This window comes from Physeter macrocephalus, chromosome 19 (genome assembly GCF_002837175.3).
Source record: "Physeter macrocephalus isolate SW-GA chromosome 19, ASM283717v5, whole genome shotgun sequence".
Taxonomy (NCBI): Eukaryota; Metazoa; Chordata; class Mammalia; order Artiodactyla; family Physeteridae; genus Physeter; species Physeter macrocephalus.
This window is the reverse complement of record NC_041232.1, coordinates 75,044,662-75,070,185: the sequence shown is the minus strand read 5'-3', so window position 1 is coordinate 75,070,185 and position 25,524 is coordinate 75,044,662. Positions and strand designations below refer to the sequence as shown.

Below are 25,524 nucleotides of genomic sequence, written 5' to 3'. Positions count from 1 at the left end.
CACCTGCTCCTCAGCTGGGCCAGACACAGTCAGAACCCGGTGCTGCCACCTAGTGCCCAGCCAGCCCCAAGTGGGGTCTTTTCTCTCGCTGCTCCCTAAGGACCTGGAAACATTTCCTGTCCTGTTGGCACATGGTGACAGCTGGGCTTTGTGCTCCTGACCACACCCAAAAAGGACTTCAAATCAGTTAAAACTAAAGTGTAAAGGTAAAGAATTATAAAAACTTGATAAATCACTTAAAGTGAAAAAGTAAGCTTCAAGCCACAGAATTCTAAGGTCATTTAGCTCAGTTTCTACCACTCTTTTCCAAGCAACACGCAGCTTTCGGGTAAGAAAAATGAAGGTCCAGGGGGGCCAGGTGTTCAAGACGGCAGAGTTTACGGCAGAGCCGGCCTGAGTCCTGCCTACCTGACCCCAGTGCGGGGTGCCCTGCACTGTCACGCCATGCCTGTAGCATCTTGTGACCCGGGCACAAAGAATTGGAGGAGCCTGGGGGCTAAGAGCGGCGGGTTCCAGCCCCAGCCCTGCCACGGAACGGCTCTGGGCCCTCAGACACTTGGACGGCCTTCATGCCTCAACCTCCCCAACAGTAAGATGGAGCGGAGTACCCACCTCATATGGCTGCGGTGAGGCTGAAATGTGCCGGCCCCCCGCTGGGCATGAAGGCGTTCGCCACCATCACGAATTTCCTGAGCACCTACTGTGTGCCAGACGCTGAGTGCTTTATGTATTCTGCCAGATTCAATCCTTATAACTATTCGAACAAAGTGGATGTTATCCCCGTTCTGTAAATGAGCCTGAGAAAGCTCATGCGTACTGTGGGTGGGTGCTGAAAATAAGGCTTTACCAGCGCCACCTCTTGTACAAGTTCATCTGATGGAGGCTTCCAATGCAAAAGTGAGTTACCATGTCACAAATACCCAACCCTGATACGCCAGCAAGAATGAGCACCGAGTACTAGGTGACCTGGTGGCATTCTTAACATCCAGAAAGGCTTTTGGGGTGGGTGCGACTGTCACTGTTCCTGCTTGAAGGTGACTTTGCCTCCGTCATTTTTGGTCTTTCGAGTGTCTTTGAGTAGCGGTGGCAGGTAGAGAGAGTGCTTGGGACAATCTATATATAACTGTCAGAGGTTTTGTTTTTTTTTTTATTTATTTATTTATTTATTTGCAGTATGCGGGCCTCTCACTGTCGTGGCCTCTCCCGTTGCGGAGCATAGGCTCTAGACGCGCAGGCTCAGCGGCCATGGCTCACGGGCCCGGCCGCTCCACAGCATGTGGGATCTTCCCGGACCGGGGCACGAACCCGTGTCCCCTGCATCGGCAGGCGGACTCTCAATCACTGCGCCACCAGGGAAGCCCACTGTCAGAGCTTTTCAAATATCAGCAGTGAAGTGTCTTTTCTGTGTGCCCCGCTACTGCATTTCTTAAGTTCTGAAGTCTTAAAATTAATGGAATAGTCACCAAATGCTCAATAGTCACCGAGACATCTGGGGATAATAAAAACCTTTGCAGAGCAAGACTCAGTGTTCCAACAGAGTATATTGGTGCATGTTTCAAACCTTGGATGTAGTCAAGGTTTCAAACTCCTTGAATTCATCTGAGACAGGCAAACGCTGAAAACCTAGTTCTAAAAGTCCTGAGGTCTCCCAGCTCTGCAAACTTTCCCTCACCCCTTCAACAGAGATACAGAAAAGAGACATTCTGACTGACCAGGACCCAGCCCACTCCTCTCTCAGGAATCCAGAGGCCCCCATGGTTCTTACGACCATGGGTGCCTATCGCTTTATACGGTTTAAAAGGTCACTGCCCTGGGTTCAGTGGAAAAGCAGTTGCAGGCCAGGAAGTGGGGCAGGAGGTAAGCACTAATCTGAAGTTGGGGCCTGGCCTTCATCACTGGTGGCATGTCTGTGGCACTTAACCCCTCTGAACCCTTAGTTCCTAATCTGTAAAATAGGGAGGAGGAAGACCCCATACCCTTCACAGTTGTGCAGGCCAATGAGCACAGAGAAAAGTGCAAAGGAAACTCTAAAGTACCATCAATGCGTTTAAGATGTTTATAACAAACTGAGATTGCAACGGCTGAAAGAGGAGACCGCTCAAATTACTTTTATGGCCAGTTGCCTGCATTCTTTAAGGTTTTGAGCATAGGTTTACAATCTCAAATGTTTTCTGCCTTACGTTCTATTTTCTCTACATCAGGTCAAGTGGGCAATGACGTCCGCTTGCTTGCATTGTCCTCGTCCCCCACCAGGTGGCGCTGCTTCCCAATTAGCAATTTCTTTTGGTGCGAGGCTGGCCCAGTGAGACCTTTTACAGTGGATCAAGTTGGAGCTGCAAGAGGAAAAAGAAAGACAATGAAGAACCACCCAGCCCCCCACCTCGCCCCACCCCCAAAGTTCAAGTAGCAAATCAGGATCTTGGAGTTAAGAGCTCTGGAGACTTGAGGCCAGCAGTCACTGAAGAAGAGGTGTGACTGCAGAAAGGACGGATTTTTGATGCCCACGCTTGTGATGTACCCCACTTTCCAGAGCAGGAAAGAGGGAGCCTAAAGCCATCTTGCTTCCAAGATGGACAGACATTTTCATACACACAGAGTTCACGTCATGTGTACCCATGCTCTAATGTAGGGGCTCACAGTTTTCAAGAGGACAGCATTTAAGAATTAGGTCAATTTTTCCTGAAACGTGGAAAAGTTATTTTTGCACATATGAGTACAACAGCTGTGATTCATAAGGAGTGGTATACTAAAATACTGATGTTAGATTGACTGACCTTAGGTATCCAAACCGTGCAAGCGGATGGGCGTGCTCTGGGAAAGGATGGTGCTGCCCTCTGCAGGCGGTCTAGGGCACTGCAGTGAGAACGCGCCCTCATCTGAGTTTACACCTGGCTTTCAATCTCGGGGCCCGGAGCCCTTCATTCTCATAATAGAACCCAACTTCAGACTGTCTTCCATCCTCGAGGAAAGGTCCAGAGATGCAGCCACCATGTTTAAGGTCAGGGCACCTCTCTCTTCCTTCATCCCCCAGACCTCAACTCATTTCTCTGGACAGAAATGGGCCCTTTCTACGGGTGGGGTAGGCAGGGGGAGTCAGCATTTTTCTTTAACCTTTGAGAGGAAAGATGGAAGGGTTATGGGGTTAACTACTGTCACAGCTTGCCTCCATTTGATTTCACTGCCTTAACCTTAAATGTTTTTGTAATCAGTATGTAGAATTGAAAAAAGGTGTCCTCCAAGCTCAACTGGATGGTGGTGCTCAAGTACTAGATGCTACCTGTTAAAAAAAAAAAAAAGAGAGAGAGAGAGAGAGAAATTATTTTACACTGTGCTTTAATCCTTTCGGAAACTTCTCAGAAAAATTAGATGTTTAGCACTTACATAAAAAATTAAATGTGGATTTGCCTTGTAAGACTTTGCTCTACTTTGGTACTGCAAGACTCAGCCCATGGATTAGAGCCCACAGCTACCTCCAAATAGATTTAATTTTTGAGCACAAGAAATATTTTGTCTTTTATAAGTGGATAGAGCTGAAACAACTAAGCTTCATATAATGAAGAACTACAGTTACCAGGCTCCTCGCCACCCAGAGAACCACTGCCTTCACACAGACTTAACTCTCGTCCACATTTTCCTCGTCTCTGAAAACAGAATCACAATTCTCCTGTTCATTGAAACAGAATTCAGCTAACATTTGGGTGCCTCCTTGGTGCTACTTCATCATGCTGGACCTTTCCCATATATCATGTAATCCACACAGCCGTAACTTAGACAAGCTTATCTTCTATCTGGGAAAACGTGGCTCTGAAGCCCAGGGTTCCTTCCATCCTCCTCCTTCCTGTCGCCTCACCCTAACCGGTCTCTCAACTTCCAAGCCTTCTTTCAACCACCCGACACTTTCAAAAACTGTCGTCAACGTATTTTTCTCTACTTAAAACTTGGCAACTTCCAATTTTTCACTCAATCAACTCCAAATTCTCCAGTATGGCTCTGTTTTACCTACTGAACCACAAATCTCGTTAACTCTTTCAAGATGTTCCCTCTACGACAGCTGCCTGCGTCACCTCCCGACCTCACAACCCATCACCTCGGGTCCTGTGCCTTTACACACACCTTCTGCCTACAGCGCGTCCCCTGGTCCACACTGGTCCAAACCCCGCCCATACTGTCATGTCAGGCTCTCCTCCACACTTGCCTCCCCCATGAAGCCTCACACAAACCCCTCCAAGCCTACACTTATTTCTCCCTCGCCAAGCCACCCCGGGCACTATCACAGCATCGACATATGGACTGAGGGGCATGCACGCTGCTGGTGAGAGTGTAAACCACTTGGAAAACCACATGGCGAATCTGGGAAAACTGAATACTTGGTATGTCCTACAACCCAGCACTTGCATTCCTAGATGTATATCCCAGGGAACTCTCGCACATACAGGCCAGGAGACTGGTACAAAACTGCTCCTGTTACAAGAGCAAATGAGTGAAAACCACCCAGATGTCTGTTGACAGAATGGATAGTGTGTGTGTGTGTGTGTGTGTGTGTGTGTGTGTGTTCTCCCCCAATGCAATGGAATATTGTAAAGTTAGTGAAAATGAACAAACTGAAGGAGTGCAACATCAGGACTGTAAAACCTGATGAGTAGAGATAGTCACAGAAGACGAGGTAAAGGGTACCCTTTCTCTAAAGCTCAAGAAAAGTAAAAATACACTGTATATTTGGGGAAGGAGGATGTAAAATGTGAGGGGAAAAGAGGAATAGTGGAATTGAGAGTACTGGCGGCCTTGCGCAGTGGGGGAAGGAAGGAGAAGGGTCGGTTAAGGGACACAGGTGATGACACTGGAGGTGTGTGAGTTAACTGGAGGCGGGTCCATAACTGCCGTGTGTTACGTGTAGGTGCCTGTTTGCCGGCTAACGGAAAAGCCATCAGGGGTCCTGTGACTTTTCAAACCCACTGCCCAACTGGGTACAGAGGGAACGTGCGTTAGGTGGCTCAGGACAGTCATTCTTAGTGTCCATCGCTGCACGAACGTTGGCGACAACCGGAGGGGCTGAGCCGAGTGACATCGGTCGCCACCGGAGGACATGACTGGTGCATGGATACGTGGACAGCGCCTCCCCACAATCTCTTATAAAACAAACTACTGACTGTGTAAAGACTGACTTGAGACTGGATTTCAGAAGATAGAACCAATCCAATCAAAGGTACTGTATTGGGAGAGTTGCCTGGAAAACAAAATGGTATTAATAAATTTGAGGAAGTAAGTTAGGTCCTCTACGCTTTTGGTGAGGGAGGGCCTGAACCAGAAACACCGCTCTCGGGTGATAAGGACTCTGTCTGAGCCGCCACGGTGCCCTCTGGCACACACTGTGTGCTCAGGAAGCACAGAAGTGCGGACTCTTCTTTCAGCGGTCACACAGGTGACCCATATATCTAGTAAGGCTGCTTGTGGGCAACATTTCCAGATGGTAAATAACTTCGGGATTCACTGCCCACATTGCAGGAAAATAACGGGTTGATTCTTTAAAAAAGGAAAAAAAACCCCAAACCCACCGGGTATGATGTCCTCCTCTCTTTCACTTTTACAAAATTTGCAATAAAGCACAATTCTTAAGCCATTTTTCATTTTTTTATTGCTGTTAATTCAAGGAAAAAAGGTTGCATAAAATCCAATCTGTTCTAGAAATATAAGTGGCCTTTCCAGTACATAACATTTCAAATATCAAAGTATATGGTAAACATACAAATAAGGAGAAGGTAACATACCTCCTATGTACAGTACAGTCTTTTAAATCATAAAATAAGCTCCATAAAGTACAACTGGCAAGTGGTTCACAATGCGGTCCAGATGGGGCTTATCAAAACTCTCACTTGAACAACTCAACTGCAGCTCAACAGTTAATTTAATAATGTGGTCCAAAAATACCCAGATCAAACAAAATACATTTGATCAAAATAATTCCCTTTACTCGGACTTCTTCTCTTTTTCAATTAAAGCTTTCGTCTACCCCCCTTCACAACCCCCCTTCCTTCCCCTTTAACTCCCACCCTGGAAAGAGGGTTCCAAAATGTACATTGGTGCTATAAATATAAATTCTATCTGTGAAGCATCACACGAAGCTTCTTTCTTCAAGTGTTTCCTTTTGTCTGGCAATCTGTTAGGCTTCTGACCCGAGACCAGATATTCAAGTTGCTCTGCTGCACACCAGCGTGACCCCACACAACAAACATCTGTCGATTCTGCCCTGTACTGAGGATGGGGAAACAAACCCAACCCCAAGCCCTCAACCTGCGACTCTACAGTGGCAGCTGCTCACTGCTGTTGAATGCAGCAGTCCAAACCTGCACCCCGTCTTCCAGATAACCTCAGTGCACTTTAGGAAATCAAAAATTACCTGGAAGCAATTTAGTACATAGATTGGCTTTAAAAAAACTTTTGTTTTTAAACAGCAGCATTAAACTTAGTGATGTGACACTGACATGATTCATACCATCTTAACACACGCAGAATTCAGTCTTTCACATTATAATCAAGCATAGTGGTAAACTGTTACAAAAGTGACTTTGCTACGAGACAAGTTAGGGAACAAATACCTGACTTTTGTAGAAACGCAGAGCTTCTGTTCAGATTGCAATAAAGCATACACATTTTAAACACAATGGAACACTGTAACAGTTGGTGTAGGAAAAGAATCTTGACTCAAGTGTCTCTTTTACATGACACAGTGGTAGACTACAGGTAAAATTGGCTGTTGATTTTCATGACAAACACAAACACACAGAAGAACCACACTCACACTAGTTTGTTCACTTTATGTCTCTCTGAAGCAACAGGCTAAAAAAGTATGATGAAGTAAAAAGTTTTGTTTTTTTTTAAAGAAAAAGCTCTTTGTCCACTTCATATGTCATATTTTCTCAGTTTCATATGATTTTACTTCCTCCTCTCTCTTCCACTTATTTTAATTTTTATTGGGACAACAAGCGCTGCATATATGTATTTACGTGGTGCTGTTTATTACATATATACACACTATTTTGGGAATGTGATTCTCCCTTATGATTAAGGTGAAACATTCTACCCTCAATTTATACGCAGAGCAGTTTACAAAGTGTGGACGATGCAGTGCCAACCACTCCTGCGGCCACTGGAAAGAGCGAGGGCGGGGGAGAAAAGCGGAGTGTAGGACGAAAGTGAGAAAAACTGGGGAAGAAGCAAAGTTTTTTTTCAAAACCATAGGACTGTCACCAGTGTTATTAAAAAAGGTCAAATACACAGTTTTAAAGATTCAGTAAACATTGCACACAGCAAGTATTCAGTGTAAAAAAAAAAAAAAAAAAAGCACGCATCAACATTTTCCTTTTGGTAGTTTGTTTGGATGTTTAAATTACATGTATCATACAGATAAGCCTGTTGTTGTACCAGGAGACCAGAGGCTCAAAAGCAATGCATTCTTTTTTGTTTTGGACATTGGTACAAGAGAAATGAAAAATCCCAACTGCATAGAAATCTAGGAAATGTATAGACAAAGAAACACAAACAAAATACCTTTCCTTTCCTCCCCTCCACACCCCAACCATGACTCCCCACACTTCAGTGTATTAAGTAGGCAAGCTTTACTTGTTTCAGTCTGCAGAATCCAACGTATCATTAGAAGGGGGGAGGGGAGGTGCGTATCTCAGTCTGTAAGTGCCTAAAATAGGAAAGACAGAACTGCTAAGTCACTGCGTACAATGCAATGCATCACAAACCACTACAAGATATCAAATGGGCATGCTCCTCAGACGCTGCTCCTTGTGCAATACTCTGACCACAAAATGGTCCATAAAATGACTTTTAAAAAGTAATAATGAAGTTTGTGCTTTAAGTTCAACCTAAAGCTATCAAACTCATTTTCCCTTAAAAATGTCAAGCACATACTCCCAAGTCAAGACTTTGTTTTCTGTGTGAGATTTGGCAAAATGACAAAAGCCTAATGTGAGTGAAAGGTAACAGTTTCAGGTCTACACTGAATTTGGTATCTTACATGTACTTATTTAAGAACAACTTCTTTATTCTGGTGGTAATAATATTAAACTTAGTTTGAATCTCCTTACTCCAAGAACCAGTGCTTAAATATTCTGTTCCTTTTAAAATGCAATAGCACTGAAAAAAAAAAAAACGTCTGCTGGGAAGGAAGGGTGTAGCATGAGGCCAGTTGGTTATGCATAGATAGACCCAAACAACTAAAAATCTTCCATGTCAGATGACTATCACTTCCTAGTTTGTCAGCATTTAAAAATTTTGCTTACTCTATCACACAGGATTGTAGCTTTAAAAAAAAGTGCTGCTAGCAAGAGATTCGCAAATCCCCATTATATCCCTTAAGAAGTGCCTTTATGGTTTATTCCTTAACTGGAAACTGAATTTCTCTGAACTTCCTTGTGCTGTGTGTGTGACCTGTGAGTGTCCACGCTAGGTTTTGCCGTTTGCATTTTACGATTTGTCACCGAAAGCACAACATCCGTAAGCAAACACACAACAGCTCTTTCCGCTCCAACGGGATCACCGTGATCACTAGGGGAGCGAGGACCGGGCACCCTCAAAAACAAGTCCTCTGGGAGCTCTCAGGATTACCTTGCTGACTGGCCTCCACGGACGGCTGCTTACACTCCTGCGCAAAGTGCCCGCTTACGCCACAGTTGTAACATGAAACGTTCCCATTCTTCTTGGGCCCCGAACCGCTCGTGCTGGCGACTACATTAGGTGCTGGATACACGGGATAGAACCTCCCGAATCCCGCCATCTGCTGCATGCCATAGTTGGCTTGGCTCCCCATGACGGGGTCATGCACCAGTCCATTTGCATATGGAGTCTGAGGCAGAAAAAAAGGAAGTTGGTTTCCATTGCTCTGATGTGCTTGGTTGAGGTAGCTGCCGTTGCAGATGGACGGCAGGGTAAAGAACGACGGGACTCGGTACACTGGTCCAGGCATTGGATTAGGATAATAGTAACTACTTAGCTGAAGGCTTCCATTGGTCCCACAGCCGCACCTTCGCCCACAAGAACCACAAGGACCGGAGCCCATCTGCTGCGGAGGCAACGCTGTCCCGTTGGTGTTTGTGTTTCCCACAGCACTGATGTAAGACGTGCTGTCGCCCTGCGCGGTGCTGTGTGTCAAAGCAGGGCTCGGGCTTGGGGCGGGGCCGGGGGTGTGGGTAGGAACCGCGGGAGGAACGCTCGGCTGGGCCTGGCTGATGCCTGCCCCCGCTGACTGGGCAGACGTTGCCGCCGTGCTGAGGACGGTGGAATTCTGGCTGGGTAACACCCCGGCAGCAAGGGGAGAGCCTGGCAAGGGGTAGGAAGCTGGTGGCTGTGCGGCCGAGAGGCCGGCTGCTGGAAGAACTACCTTCACGCTGGCGGGCTGAGGGGCTGTCCCCGTGCTTCCCTCGATCTGAGGCACCATTTGATTTAGCCCTACCACTTGAGATGCCGATTTTGTGATGGGGTCTGTGGTGGCAACAGGAGAGCCTGGAAAACTACCTGGATTAGGAACAGGAATAAAGGCAGTGTTTGGTGAGCCGACGCTCAGACTCCCGGTTGGCTGCTGGGAGAGGTTCACCGTGCAACTCTCGGAAGATCCCTGCGGCGGCGGCAGTTTTAGCCTCTGAATTGTGAGGTGCAAAGCGGGAGTGCCACTATGTGGAAGGAATGTTGATGGAACAGGTAAAGGGGACGCCAGTAATTCACGGTGCTTTTCTGATTCTGCAGCAGAAGCTGCTGGCCCTAGTATTCCGACGGGGGTTGAGTTCGTGGACTCCCTTACTGCAGAGATAGCAACAGGGCTAGGAACAAGCATCCCTATTGTTTTACCATCAGCAGATTTGGGTGGAGGAACGACCACCTCAGACTTCTGGGCACCATTGTGCATGACACAGTGTAAAGCTGGCATAAAAGAAATATGCTGATACTTGGGTGAGCTTAAGGGATCTTCCAAAAGGTCTGCATCGTCGTTTCCTAATGAAGCAATCTGAACAGGTGGCTTGACAGTGACAGTCTGGTTGACAGAACCATAACCCGTAAACCTGGTCGTTGATGGATTTCCAGAATCCTCAGAATTGCTGTCTGTGTCTGAGGGAAACAAACACAACTAGATGTTAACACAAGCATAATCTCCCAACCTTCTTGCTAGAAATAAACTTTAAGTATATCTAAAATAAACACTGAAGTTTGGACTAATAAATGTATCCCTAAGCTTCCTGACTACCCAGCTGACCTTCTTTTAATTTTTGGCTTTCTGTGGACTTCACTGTAAACATATGGAGATTCTGGAAAAGAGGCAAGACTATGGAAACAATAAAAGCTTGGTGGCTGCCAGGGGTGGGGGCCCCGGAGAAGGATGAAGGGGCAGAGCCCGGGGTGTTTTCAGGGCAGTGGAAATACTCTGTGTGATGCTGTAATGATGGCTATGTATCATTATACATTTGTCCAAAGCCACTGAAGGTGAACCCTTAGAGAAACCATGGACTTTGGGTGATAATGATGCGTCAAAGTAGACTGGTTCATCCTTGGTAAAACATGTGCCATTCTAGGGAGCAATGTTGATAACAGGGCAGACTATATATGTGTGAGAGCAGGGAATACACGGGAAATTTCTTTGTCTTTCAAATTTTATAGTAAACCCAAAACTGCTCTAAAAAAATTAAATCTTAAATTAAAAAAAAAATCCATGGAGAGGTAAGAAACAAAAGGTTAATGGAGACTGAATGAAGCACAGTATAAAATACAGACCTTTATTACAGAGAAAGGGATCAGATATTTTTAACCTTAATCAATTTTAGGCAATTCACTTGATTTATATTCTGTACTACTAAACCCGAGGTCTTCACATTTGTCTCACATAAATAATACAATTTAAAGGCGGTCAGTCAAGACTATATTTAACTCGGGACTTCCCTGGTGGCACAGTGGTTAAGAATCTGCCTGCCAACGCATGGGGACACGGGTTTGAGCCCCGGTCCGGGAAGATCCCACATGCCACGGAGCAGCTAAGCCCATGCACCACAACTATTGAGCCCACATGCTGTAACTACTGAATCCTGCATGCCTAGAGCCCGTGCTCCGCAATGAGAGGCCACCGCAATGAGAAGCCTGCGCACCACAACTAGAGAAAGCCCGCGTGCAGCAACGAAGACCCAACACAGCCGAAGATAAATAAATAAATTTATTTTAAAAAAAAAAGACTATATTTAACTCAAATATCCAGAGATAGAGAAGGGAAGAGAGTTTTCTTAGAATGGAATAAATATTCTTACTTTTAAATATTTCAGTGGGGGAAAGAAAATTTAAAGCTACCATTCCAGTCATAAAGCAAGTACGCTAGAGCACAGGAAGCAGGGCAAATATGAGAGCAGTGCCATTTCTCCTAAAACAAAACAGCGAAGTGGCAGATACAAAATTGTACTGCATTTGTTTTTATTACTGCATCACTCTTCTGCTTGTAAACAGAAATAACTTCAATCTAGACTTCCCCTGGATTTCTTGACTTCTGGTATAAAGGGGACAAAACACAAAATCTAACTCACAATGTTTAAATATCGTAAACCCAGATACTGCAGTACTATGTATAGAGACCATTCAGTTAAATGTAGTGCCTAATTTTAACATCTTTCTGCTCATAGATATAAGCAGAATTGCATTGTGTACTTAAAATGTTTATATTTGTTAAGGTAATAACTAGTTATATTCAGTTAAGATGCTAAAATTTTTTGAAACAATACTAAAAACAAATCATACTAGTCTTCCTGGAGAAAGGTTAAACAGAACCTTCCTGGAGAAAGGTCAAACCTGAACCCACCTACAGAATGTCAACAATGTTATTATTCAACAATAATAATTTATATTAGAAGAGATTCAACTTACGAGTAAATGGTTCTAACATATACTCTCCTTAATAGCTGAGGAGTTTCTTGTTAAACTTTGCAAAACAAAAAGTATCCAAAAATTAGTAACTTATTTAAGGCACTGTATTTATATCTGTACCTTCATACAAGTATAGAGTTAAAAATAAACATTTAAGTTCAAAAGAAGCTATAACATTTTTCAGATGATCAATTAAATTTCTATAGGAATTGGGCTTTGTTTAAATCTTCTTAAGTCATAGCAAATGGCCCCATGATCCCAAATGGTTTTCTAAGCATTATAAGGACTCACCCAGCTATTTACAGAGAGGTCCTCCTTTTTTGTGCTGACTCTGAAAAGTATAAAGTCTTAAAACGAAACCCCTTTATGACCAACGAGAACAACAAAGCCACATGCTTTTCAAAGCAACCTTTTCATGCACTCGAAATTCTAAAGATGATCAACACTTGTTATCACAGTGGACATTTTCCCCCCTGGTTGATTTCAGAGAGCCCTTAATGATCCTTCATTTAGGGAAGGCTCATTTAGTCACAGGGTAACAGAGCCTATCTGAAAAAGGGCAAGCTCCTCTATACAGGCCCACCAACTCACCCTATCTGATGACAGGAAAGGACTGCTGCAAAGTCATCTAGGCATGCAGATGTACCCTTAATTCTGACAAAGAGGCAAATCTGCATTGTTAGCTTAAGAGCCATGGATTATTGGTACATCCTACAGAATCGAGCATAGCATATTGAAAGCTTCTCTATTCTGGATAAGGCATAAAAATTCTCTCGTTTAACCTTCATAAGATCTCTGGGCAGTTACTTTCATTTTTCTTCTTTCATGAGGAAACTGCAGCTCAGAAGTGCAGTGTTGCCTCAGATTAGTAGAACTGGCAGTAGTCACTGCATGTTACATTTGTTATGACTTCAAAATAACTTCGAGGTAAAAACTGGCTTTAACGGTATGTGATGCAGCAGAATCATTGTCATAGCTCCCTAAGATGTGACCTGACGCTACAACACAAAGGCTAAGGTCTCGAAGAGTTGTGGACTGTGCAGGAAAAAGCCACGTGTCCGAAATGCTGCTGTCAAAGGATCTTTATGATCTTTAAGTGGCCCAAGAGAAACCATTTATTGCTGCCCACCAGCATGGACACGCCTTATAACCAAGACAGTATTACTCAGACGTTTATAGCCAAGATGTTAACAGATATCATTATCATTGTAAAGAATGACATCCTCATTCAGCATATACATTTTTTGTGTGTCTGTGGACCACTTTTAAAGTCTTTATTGAATTTGTTACAATATTGCTTCTTTTTTTTTTTTATGTTTCTGTTTTTTTTTGGCTGCGAGGCATGGGGGATCTTAGCTCCCCCACCAGGGATCAAACCCCGCACCCCCTGCAGTAGAAGGGGGAGTCTTAATCACTGGACCACCAGGGAAGCCCCAACATATACATTTTTGATACCTCATTTCTGGAATGGCAGGGTAAGAACCTCTGACACTCCACTCCTCCATAAAAGCAACAAAAATCCTGGCAAAAAACTATCAAAATCAACTTTTTCAGAACTCTGGAAATCAATTAAAGGCTTGCAGCAATGTGAAGAGTGTTTATTAAAGAAAAACAGCTGAATCTTTTTAAGAATAGCAACCACTGCGGTATTTTACCTTGCCCTAATTCTTGCTCACATTCTCCACCTCTGAAGTAGCCTTGTAAATTAATAGTCTTGCAACTACAGTAGTGATGAAAACAAGCAGCCTACCTACGAAAACAAGCAGCCTAGCAGCCACTCTAAGAAACATGGATTTGGAACTCTATAAAAGCACCTTCCTAAGGAACCGTCACTATCTGTCTCGCAACTTGAGTTCACTCTGTGTTAACAGCTGCTTACCCACAGGGCATGTGTCACAATCAATCTGCGGCAACTGTTTAACAATTTGGCTGCCTGGGCTGGCATTACCAGTTGAGGCTAACAATAGTCTGACCAAAAAACTTAAAAGGAAAAACTGAAGAATGAGATGTTCACAGGGAGCTCTGAAAAGCTTCAATATATTCCTGGGAATCTAAAAGGCCATGCTCATATCTAGGGCTATATATGCATGCCCAGGAGAGACCTAAGAAGGCTCTAAACTCTTATTTCTGGCTGACTCTGAGCCTCCATTTAAGGAGGAATTGAAGACATAGTACATACAGAAAACAAAGCGCAAAATAGCAGACGTAAATCCTACCTTATCAGTAATTACAGTAAATTTCAATAGGCTAAACACTCCAATCAAAGGGCAGAGATGGGTAGAATTGCTAAAAAACCATAATCCAACTGTAAGGTGTCTTTAAGAGATACTTTAGAGTCAAAGACACAAACAGGCTTAAAGTAAAAGGATGGAAAAAGAGGTACCCTGCAAACACCCAAAAGAGAGCTAAAGTGGCTATATTATTATAAGACAAAACAGATTTTAAGAAAAAAATTGTCATTAGAGACAAAGAAGGATATTTATAATGATAAAAAGGGTCAATCCATCAGGAAGACATAAATGTTATAAATATATGTGCATCTAACAATATGCAAGTTTTCAATCTTTCTACATTAAATCTACATTTTGTTGTGACTGTCTTCTTTCTCTTTAATTTCATATGCAGTGAAATAGGTTTAAAAAATCAACATCACTAGAAACTGCTAAGTCAGTGGTCTACAAGACACCCTTTATACCAATTAAAGTCAATAATGACATTTACAGTACCATAAAAATACTTAAGTTTGACTGATTTTAAGAGCACACATTTTCCTCTGACACCCCCAAATCCCTCCAAAGAGCAAACCTCTGTCTTTTTCTTCTTCACTTTCAAAACTTTCTCTTCCATCATGTCGTGGGCTAGACGGAGAACTGTAACTCTCTGAAGATGTTTCTCCACATGTGTCATGTCCAGATCCAATGTCCAAATTCACATCTAAAAATTACGTGATTTTTTAAAAAATAGAATTGTTCAGTTAAATAAATTTCTGAATTGAACCATCAGAAATTAGTTACACCCTTAAATATTTTTCTTCCAAGTTTTTCTATAATTACCTAAAAAGCTGGCCTCTGACCTAGGTAAAAATTCATTACTGAAGCACAATTTTATTTGAAAATAATTGACGACTTTTTGCGGGGGGACAAATGCATTCTTAAAACAAAGGCAGAGAAAAAAAATCAATATAACCGACTTTAAAAAAATCAGAATTAAGATTCTTTGTAGGATCTGTCCAATATTAGCACACTGAGCCACTTCTTCTTAGGTCTATACATTTTAACTCCTCAGAGCATGTTGTAAAATCTTTCTTTAAAAGAACTCAAAAATAGAACTGACTGCCAAAAATGCCTATTCAGTTAAAATTTCTATGCCTGAATATTTAAAAAGAGTAAATTGCTTCCCATCAAGTAGACTGAGTAACCCCTGAGTTCTAACCAGAAATGATGGACTAGGGAAAAACAAACAAACAAACAAAAAACCATTGGGATAGAGTGAGCCAAGATTTGCTCACTAAAATGCAGTGAAGACTTTGAAACTCTAAAGAGTAAGTTTCAGAAATGTAAAAAGAAAAAAAAAAAGGCAGCTATTTCTCAAAATGAATTTATGATTTTGTTTAGATTATATAGCTAGCAAATATTCTAACCACCAAATGTCATATATTACTTTGCAATTTTCAAAGAACTAAATACATAAATGCAAATCTATACTGAACATAATTTTCCCTTTCTGACAATCCAGGTGCTTCAGAATTGTGTAGAGTCTTTGGAATTTTTATAATAAAAAAATATGTGATCCTTTGGAGTCAGAGGTGTGGCTGGAAGGTGAGGATGAAATAACTATGCCAAAGGCTATTCCACAAATTGCCCTTTTAAACAGAGAGATAAACTGTTTTATTTATCATGTCTCAAAGAGATTTTAAAAGCAAACACACTGCAAAAACACAGATGATGAAAAGCACTGACTGCTTTGGGGAGAAGACAACATGGAGGGACGCAGTGAGGGATTTATTTTGTTCCCTTTTGTACCTTCAGAATTTTGAACTACATAAATGTATTTTACTCAAAATAGAAGTTAAATTTTAAATTAAAAATAAGTAATACTTATCTTTAACTGAGTTATTTAAAATTTTCAGCTTCAATATAGTATCTACATTTATGATATGCGTGATTGTTCTATTAAAAAAATCTTAAATCTATCTGAAGTTTACTGAATACTTAAAGGTAATCACCTTCTTAAAGGTAATTCCTTAGTATTTCAAAGGGGAATTAATAAACAGAGGGTTTTCCCTTTAAGTTGGAGCCAGCAAACATCTGAGCTATACTAGACAATAAGACAAGTTGTACAAAGTATTGACAGATATATTTATAGTCGTACTCTATAAATATACATATATATGAATCAGTGACATATATAGAGAACAAAATAGACAGAAAAGGTTAATCTTGAATCAAAAATCCTGAGATTGTACTTCCACAATATTTGAAAATAAAGGAATTAGAGCCTAAGATGTTATCAAAAGTTCTTACAGATAGCTAGTAGGAAGCAGTCACATAGCACAGGGAGATCAGCTCGGTGCTTTGTGACCACCTAGAGGGGTGGGATAGGGAGGGTGGGAGGGAGACGCAAGAGGGAGGGGATATGGGGATGTATGTATACATACAGCTGACTGACTTTGTTATAAAGCAGAAACACACCACTGTAAAGCAATTATACTCCAATAAAGATGTTTAAAAAAAAAGTTCTTAATAACCTATACAGTGTATGTTTTCTTCTAACTTATTAGAATAGGGAAAAGGAACCAGATTATTGAACACCTCTGTGCTTGATACTAGCTAAATGCTTTTCACGTTATCACATTTAAGTTTTACAGTCTGGTGAGGCAGATAGTCTTCTTCTTTTACAAATTTAAGAAACTGGTGGAGTAAAGGATTCAAACCCACATCTGTCTGAGATCAAAGTCCACACACTTCTCTGAAAATATGAAGCTAAAAGGGAAAGAACTGTTACAAGCTTTTTTGGCGTAGTTCCCAAATCATGTGAGAGATGAGAGAGAGTGATGTCATGAGTGTGGTATATATTTGACAGGAATTTCAACTATAGAGTGACCTGATTTAGTGTGTGCTTTAGAAGACAGCGCAGAAAATGAACCAGAAGGAGGAAACAGACAGGGAGGCCTGGCAGAAGCTATTTATAATCATCCACTGACAGAGAACTCGTCTTCCTTATTTTAGCTTCTCCCCCTCCTTTTAGCTGCCATCACCACAGGAAACCTCAAAGATACTGAAGTGTTACAATATACTCATAAACATGGTTTTTTCCCATGTCATTCCCCCCCCAAAGACAGCTCAGTTAATTAATTCAATGAGTGGGCCAGATGATTTTAGAGTCAAAAGGCAACTATATTTCCTTATCAATATTAAATCTCTCTAAACAAATAGCTAGTGTAAAAATATACTCCATTAAAAAAATGGATATATTCTGGTTATTTATATTGCATCACAACTGAAGGTACTAACATTTGAATAAAATTTATATTAAACAAATCTTATTTGTCGGGTCAGCTGTCAACATATGTGTTAGACACACACGGACAAACACTTTCCTAGAGGTCTGTGAGCTTTTATTCTGTTTTTAAAAATCTTTACTATTAGTGGTGAAGGTAAATGTAACACAGAAAAATTACCAATGAACCAGCACAAGGGACATTTCTCAGTCAAATGAACAAAAAATCTTTCACTTAAAAATAAAAGGACCTTAAAATAATGGTGGGTAGACGGAAACCACACAAATCTAGTACAACGAAAATCTGAGCGTCTGAATTCCCCTGAAGTCCCATAAAACTCCACAAAGGAGAGTCATTAAAACATGAAAAAGTCAACAAGATTTTTAAAAGTGACTTTACACAAGAACGAGTACAGGCTTCCACGAGGGTGGAAAGACCCCGCAGGTCCTGCGGCCTCTGCTCTGGAGCAGGGATTGGCTGAGAAGGAAACAATCGAGGCGACCGCTGCTACCAGGGGAAGGAAAAGGGGCCAGAGTGTCACTGTGGCAAAGGAGAAATCTACCTCCGTGGCCGAATCAAATTTCCTGCATTAAACAATTCTGAAGTATTAATGGAGTTAATTCAGAAATCACTATTCACATCAACACAGGAAAAAAGTGTTATCAGGCTTTGACACAACAGCCTAATACCTACTGTAATAGGTACTCTGCTAGATATATTTAGGTGACGTGTATTTGAAAGAAAAACACCCTTACCTTTCACAGAACCACCGTGGGCGTGCTGAGGAGCGGAGATTCGAATACCATTTATTCTACTATTCAATCTGTTGTCAGTTTTCTTAATTTTCTCCCTAAGCCGAAAGTATACATGTTACCCACATTGTTTATAAGAGTCCCTAGAGAACACACTAAGTACAGTATTAATAAAATTCCCCTCAAATTTTTTTTATAATTAAAAAAAATGTTTAGTAAGGTACAATGTAAATCCAAGATTCACCCTTTAGTTTACAGGGCTGAGAATTTTGCCCCTCCAAACTGAAAATAATATTTGACAATAGCTTTATTTTTATCACCTGCATGTGTTGATTATTTAGAACTGAAAAAATTAAGTCCAGAGTAAAAATATAAAGAAAACGAATGGAAAAATACTATTTATACTACATAAATTAAACATGCCCGTTATCAAATGTTGTCTCTTCTTACCAATTTCTATTACTGGAAAGATTAAATTGAACCTACTTTTCTATTTGTGGCTTTCCTTTCTTCTTATTTATTGAAGATAAACTTCGTTTTTCAGTTGAATGCTAGGGAAAAGAATTTTAAAAAATCAGACTAAAGCGAGACCATACTCGTGTAGGATAGTATCCTCTTATTCTGGTAAAAAACATTAAAATAATGCAGTCCCAGTTGTATATTCTAACACGTTTTAATTTCCAACCTCGTTTTTGAAGTTACCTACTTGACCCACTAAAATCTGCATATTCTGACAAATACTTAATATTAATTATGAGTAAAATATCTATTTCATATTTTGCTTTTAAAATGGATGTGTATTTCTTCTTCTTACCACAAAATAAAACACAATCAAGTAACCAGTATTTGCTATACGTTTACTAATATTCTCGTAAAGTTCAGGTTGGCAAACCTGCAACACACAATTGCGTCAACTCTAAGAAAAGGTGCTAGCACTGAAGTACAGGGAGAAAAAGTATAATCACATAGACCTGAAACTTGGCCATTAAGTAAGTATGACCCCGATAACACACAATTTCTCAAAGTATGTTTTAATGCTTTAGTTCGTAAAAACACATTCCAGTAAAGGTTAACATTTGGATCTGAGTGTTGGCCAGTAATAAAAATCAATTTTCTAGAGAGAAGGTGGTTCTCTCCATAGCTGTACCAGTAAGCATCTCTCAGGTATCTGTGGTGCCATGTTACCTAAACACACTTGAGAGCATTCTGTTCTCTGATTACACCAACTCCTAAAAACCAAGTATTTCCTAAGTACATTCAGGACTGCTGGTAAACTGGCCCAACAACTCAGGAGGGAAGGCCCGTTTCAAAATTCACATCACCAATAGCAAGATAGTGTAGGCATCACAATAAAATGTACTAATATTTTTGAGCAATAAAAGTAATACAGGGCTTCCCTGGTGGCGCAGTGGTTAAGAATCCGCCTGCCAGTGCAGGGGACACGGGTTCGAGCCCTGGTCCGGGAAGAGCCCACGTGCCATGGAGCAGCTAAGCCCACGTGCCACAACTACTGAGCCTGCACTCTAGAACCCGCGAGCCACAATGACTGAGCATGCGTGCCACAACTACTGAAGCCCGAGCGCCTGGAGCCCGCGCTCCGCAACAAGAGAAGCCACCGCAACGAGAAGCCCACGCGCCGCAACACAGAGTAGCCCCTGTTTGCCGCAACTAGAGAAAGCCCGCGCGCAGCAACGAAGACCCAACACAGCCAAAAATTAATTAATTAAATTTAAAAAAAAACCAAAAAACAAAGTAACACGTATACACTTCTTCAGGTCACAGAGGAGCTTAGATCATGTACGCCAATGAACTCTGAAGTCTTACATTCAAACATTCCTTCATTTCTTCTTACCAGATACACTATCTGACATAATAAGGCTTAGAGAACTCGACTCTCATGCAGTGACAATGCCTGAACAGTAGGGCACAGAGACAAAACAAAGCCCCCGTACCTGGTCAGCCAAGGCCACACAGAGCTCTGGGTGCTGAACGGCGGTGCAGGTTTGCCTCCTCCAATCCAAGATTCCATTCTGTTCAGAATACTGCATGGTGAGCCCATCCAACGGAGAACAACTTGAACCAACAGTGCTATCAAAAGAAGAGTTCACGCAAGTATGAAATTCTGTCCTCAATCAGCTAACCTTCTCATCTCATAATGAAGAAGCCATACTAACCCTTTCTTCAGTATATTGGTTTTTTATAGAATGCCTAGCAACAGCTCTAAGGAAAAAAGTCTACTATAAGAATAAACCAGTTCATACTTCTCTTACCTATTTAATAATTAATACCTGCCCCTGAGGAGGCTGACAACAGAGGCACAGTCTATCTTTAGACTCGTCCTGCACCACCCGCAGCTGGGGTGTTAATCCCAATCGCAAGAGAACCACTATGTACTGTGTGTGTCTAAGGCAAGTGAAGGGACAGGATAATGTGACTGAAAACCAAGAGAAACACACAACAGAAACAGACTCAGAGAGAATCCAGAGAATGAAGTGACTGGACATGGACTCTGAATTATCAGTGTTTCACATCGGTCAAGGACTACAAGACGACAGAATTTTGGAAGAATACTGGAAAATATAAAAAGAGAACCAAATTTAAATTCTAGAACTGTACAATAAACTGAAATTAAGAACTCAATGGATGGAAACAGATGAAAAAAATCACTGAAGAGGAAATTTGATCATGAGAAAACAGACTGGAACACTGAGAGGAAAAAAATGTGGAAAACAAAAGAAATTTGAGAGAACACCTAGGACATGGTGAAAAGTCTAACCTGTAAGCACCCCGAGCCTCAGAAGAGGGAACAAGAGAACAGGCAGAAGCAATATGTGAAGAGAGAATGTGCTGGGCGTCTCTAAAACAAAACTGAATCAAACTTCAGACTTAGGAAGCAGAACTCATTCAAAGAAAGCTACCCATATATCATAGGAAACTGCTGAAAACCAGACAACGGGAAAATTCAAAAACACAGTCAGTTTGGTAAAGCACACTAACTTTCAAAGAGCAGCAATGAGATTGAAGAACAATGGATACCCCCTGTCCATTGCTGCCCCTAAAAGCAGAATCTGGGGATGACACTGTTGATTTGGGAGGTGATCCAGAAGTGCGGGCAAGGAGTGGGGAGAATGAAACAGGAAAGGAGGAAAAACCAGCGTGTGGGTCCATTAGTGAGGCTGCCGCTATGAGCCACAGAGGCTCAAACCAGCTGGGACCTCCCCGAATTATCTCCCCAAAGGGCAGGATGCTGGAGCTCCCGACCAGTTGAGGGTTGACCCCTGGGGCAAATTAACGTGCAGCTCTGAACTGGGCTGGTTCAAGGGCTAAGCAGGCTCATAGAATCAGCGTGGGCCCCGAGGCAGGAGGCGGACAGTCACGAGGCAGGGCCTGCGGAGGGACGGTCGCAGTGTGAGGGGGGTCAGAAGTCACATAAATGATTTTATGTGGCTTGCAGCAGAAATCAAACTGGGCTGAGAGGATATGATGTGAAGGACCAAGGGCACTAGACCGGAGACAGCGACACTGGAGCTTCCGAGCACTAACAGAAAGTAACTGCCAGCCTGGAGTCCTATGTCACATGAGCAAAAATGTCTTTCAAAAATGAAGGCAAAATAGACATTTTTTCCAGATAAAAACAAAGTGATTTCATTACTGGCAGATATATGCTGACAGGGAATTCTCAAGTGTTCTTCAGTTAGAAGGATGCTCAGGCACGCTGGAAGGAGTGAAGAACAGTGGAATGGTAAAAACCTAAATGATTAATGCAAAAAGGTTTCATGAGGTTTAAAACTGAATTAACATGCATGCCAGCTACAGTTTATAAGCTGGGAGGAGGTAAGTGAAGTTACAGTGATCCGAGGTCCTCACGTGGGAAATGGTACAAGCACAAATATCAGACCTTCTTAAGTCAAAGATGTGGAATAAAACCTCTAGGTAACCATCAGAAGAATCGAAAAACAACGTATGGAAAACTATCAAGGCTAATAGAAGAGAAAAACAGAATTTTTTAAAAAACGCCCAAAAGCAAGAAAGGAAAGAAAGGAAAACACAGGAAAGGTGAGACAAATAACAAGCAAACAATAAAACGGCAGAATTATAGACAAATACGTCAGTAAGTAAACGTGATGCTGATTTTAAAATGCACAAAGTCATTCATGTTTTAGGAACTAGATACCTACTTCACAAGGGGACTTTTCCCGGTATGTTTCTTGTGGATTATGGTGTGCTGTAACACATCTAGAGTGGAGGAAAAAAACAATTTATTATACCAGATGCTTCTGCAAAATCCAAAAGGAAGACGCAACTAATGTATGTGACCATAACAGCATTCTGACAGACCACATAGAGCATTTCCAAGCATTTTTCACAGAAAATTCCTTAAAGAAACAATTTTTCAAAGACACAGTAAGACACAGTCATTTCCTTAAATATCCTCTCAAATATGTTCCACCTAATAGCAAAATCAATTTTGTCCAAGACTATGAAATTTGACTATGAGCATTACGCTGCAAAACCACACATTCAATTTCAGGCTCTTTTTTAACCATTAGAAAAAAAAAAAAGAAGTGTCTCAAATATCAAAAAACCACATATTAATAAAACCAACACCCATGTACCCACCTCCCAGATATCTCTGTATTTGCCTCTTTTTATTAGGAAAGGAAATATCCCAGAAACAACCGAAGGCCTCCCTCCATTCCATTCAGCTCCCTCCCTCTACAGAGGTTAACTAGTTGAAATAATCTAGTGCATGTTTTTATTTTAACTACCCCTGTGTGTATTCACAAACACACAGTGGTGCTACTGTTTGAATATACTATAAATACCCTTTATTTTAATTGCCATCTAGCATGAATGTACCACAATCTATTTATAACTTTATTAACATTTGAAACATTTGGGTTAACATCCAAGTACTTGCTGTTACCCATAAGCTGCTGGGAGAGCCTGAATCCCTGTCCCTTGAACACACGGATGACAATTTTGACAGAAGCAGAACTGCTGGGTAGTAGCATTAATCACCTCCAACTTCACGAGAGTGTCAAATTTTTGTCCAAAATAGTTGTACCAATAGTTGTACCAATTTAAATTCCCATCAGCAGTAGATGAGGATTCCCATTACTTCATATCTTTGATAATGTCAGACTTGAAAATGGTTTGCCAATCTGATGAGTGTGAACTAACCTCATTGTTTTTTTCTTTTTTAATTATTTTATTTATTTTTGGCTGCATTGGGTCTTCGTTGATGCACGCGGGCTTTCTCTAGTTGCGGCGAGCCGGGGGCTACTCTTCATTGCGGTGCACGGGCTTCTCATTGTGGTGGCTTCTCTTGTTGCAGAGCACGGGCTCTAGGCACACGGGCTTCTGTGGTTGTGGCTCGCGGGCTCTAGAGCGCAGGCTCAGTAGTTGTGGCTCGTGGGCTTAGTTGCTCCACGGCATGTGGGGTCTTCGTGGACCAGGGCTCGAACCCGTGTCCCCTGCATTGGCAGGCGGATTCTTAACCACTGCGCCACCAGGGAAGTCCCTCTCATTGTTTTTAGTTTGCATTTTCTGGACTACTCGTGAGGCTGAACCATTCAAGGTTCTTCTGTGAGAACTGCCTATGTTAATCTTTCCCCATATTGTTGACCAGACTGACTTTCTCAATGATTTTTAGAAGAATCTATAGTCTGGATGTATAGTCTTTACACCTGTAAATATCCTGCAAATGTCCTCTGAATGGTAACCTCTTGTCACGTGTTAAGCTTTAACTTAGATTAGAAAGATCTCCACCATGGTCATGCTCTGTACTGTCAAGAAAGCCTTCTCATCTCAGACTATTAACATTTAAAAATTTAAGTGTTACATTTTACATATTACATTGTTTATATATGTTGCAAATAATGTGTTATTCATTTGAAATTTTCTGTGCCCAACAGAAGTAGGGATCTAATTATATAACATTTTTTTTGACTGGAAAGCCAGCCAATACCATTTATTGCATATTCTTTCCCCACTTTTCTGTAAGGCCACCTGTCACAGTCCAAGTTCCCATATGTCTGTTTCTCAGTTCCTTAATCTGTTCTAACGGTTTGTTTACCTATCCCTGTGACAATATCACGCAGAATGACTTATTCCAGTGAATCAGCGTTTACCTTCTTCTTGACTTGAAGCTTCTGAGCTGTCTTCTTTTAAATGTTCTAATATCTTAGAAGTCTTCAGAGAGGATTGTAAGTTATCTGCGGGAAGTATTAAATACCATTAACTTTTAGGGAAAATTATAATAGTGAGAAAAACAAATATAATGATTACTCTTCTCCCACGGAGGATGAGAGTGGAGAGTTAATGGTAAAGAGAACAGGTCTAGTAGTTACGACGTTGAAGAAAGCTAGAGGACATAGCACAAAACCCTGGACTGGGAGTGGGGACCCTGAAGCATGGAGCCAGCTCTCCCCATAAAAGCCACAGGAGTGAAGCAAGCTGCTTCACATCTGCCTGCCCCGGCGTGCTCTTGTGCAAAATGAGGAGATGGACTAGATTAGTGCTTCTCAACTATCTGTGCTGCGTAAGGTTTTTCAGAATTTCCAGTTTGTGTGGATCGCTCCTTTTATGACAGACAGTATAATGTGGCAACGTCAGATTACTCCCAGCGTCTCCTCTCTGTTCCTGTTCTTCTACCATAGACCAGTGATCAGCAATCATGGACCAGCACTGACCCACGGAACCCACTCTGATGCATTGGATTACGTCTCCATTAAAATACAGACCAGTAGGCTTCTGGAGGTCAACATTTTAAGTCATTCAGGAGTTTAACATTTGTTCTCTCAGCTGTCAGGATACGGAATATTGCTCTCTGTTGCGGGGGCAGGGGAAGTTAGAGCTGTCATTTCTTAAAAGAGTAAGCGCAAATGAACTTTGCCAATGATGTGTTCTTTGGTGAAATAATTTGAACATCCTGACCAGATTTTCCACAATCTCAAAATATGTCCTTTAATACACTATTTTGATTTCACAGCGATTTGATATCTTAAAATCTACCAACCTCTTTAGCATTGCTCATGTAATTTAGATACTGCCAAACTCTCCAGACGGGTTTTCTGTTATTTATGTGTGTACTACTCACTTGGGTACATTTTCCTAGGCAGCCTGCTAAAATCTGAATTAAAAGTTTAACTTCATGCTTCAATGCTTTTTTAGAATTAGATGCTATTTATAGATATTCATTAAAAACCACACTTGGTTCAAGTGGAAAGCACTGACTGTTAAATCTATTAATGACTCTAGAATGATCAGGATTCTCTTTTAAAAAAGCTATTGCCACTATTCAGACATGAATTTAAACATGGAGTTGTTCATCTTGTCTTAGTCATGCAGTCATTAATTCTAGTTGCTACT

The 25,524-nt window shown here is 41.6% G+C and overlaps 1 protein-coding gene across 7 annotated transcripts in view; it reads right to left on the bottom strand.

Moving 5' to 3' along the window:
- Positions 1 to 1,272: 1,272 nt before the first annotated feature.
- The window catches only part of ZCCHC2 (zinc finger CCHC-type containing 2), a 53,371-nt gene continuing 29,119 nt past the window's right edge, over positions 1,273 to 25,524 (bottom strand). Inside the window, exons 7-16 of one of the 7 annotated variants that reach the window (XR_003677161.2) lie at positions 24,285 to 24,368; positions 22,329 to 22,386; positions 20,103 to 20,238; positions 18,637 to 18,701; positions 18,154 to 18,248; positions 14,704 to 14,832; positions 8,614 to 10,107; positions 7,546 to 7,690; positions 3,112 to 3,277; positions 1,273 to 2,333 (exon numbers count right to left, since the gene is read on the bottom strand). Coding sequence is in view for 2 of the 7 variants with exons in the window: in XM_024133930.3 (XP_023989698.1) it covers positions 7,623 to 7,690; positions 8,614 to 10,107; positions 14,704 to 14,832; positions 18,154 to 18,248; positions 18,637 to 18,701; positions 20,103 to 20,238; positions 22,329 to 22,386; positions 24,285 to 24,368 (2,129 nt within the window). In the remaining 5 variants the exon portion in view is untranslated. Of the gene's footprint in view, positions 2,334 to 2,774; positions 3,278 to 5,606; positions 7,691 to 8,613; positions 10,108 to 14,703; positions 14,833 to 18,153; positions 18,249 to 18,636; positions 18,702 to 20,102; positions 20,239 to 22,328; positions 22,387 to 24,284; positions 24,369 to 25,524 lie in introns of those variants that run through there. The other 6 variants (XR_003677162.2, XR_003677163.2, XR_003677164.2 and 3 more) reach the window with 6 other exon arrangements.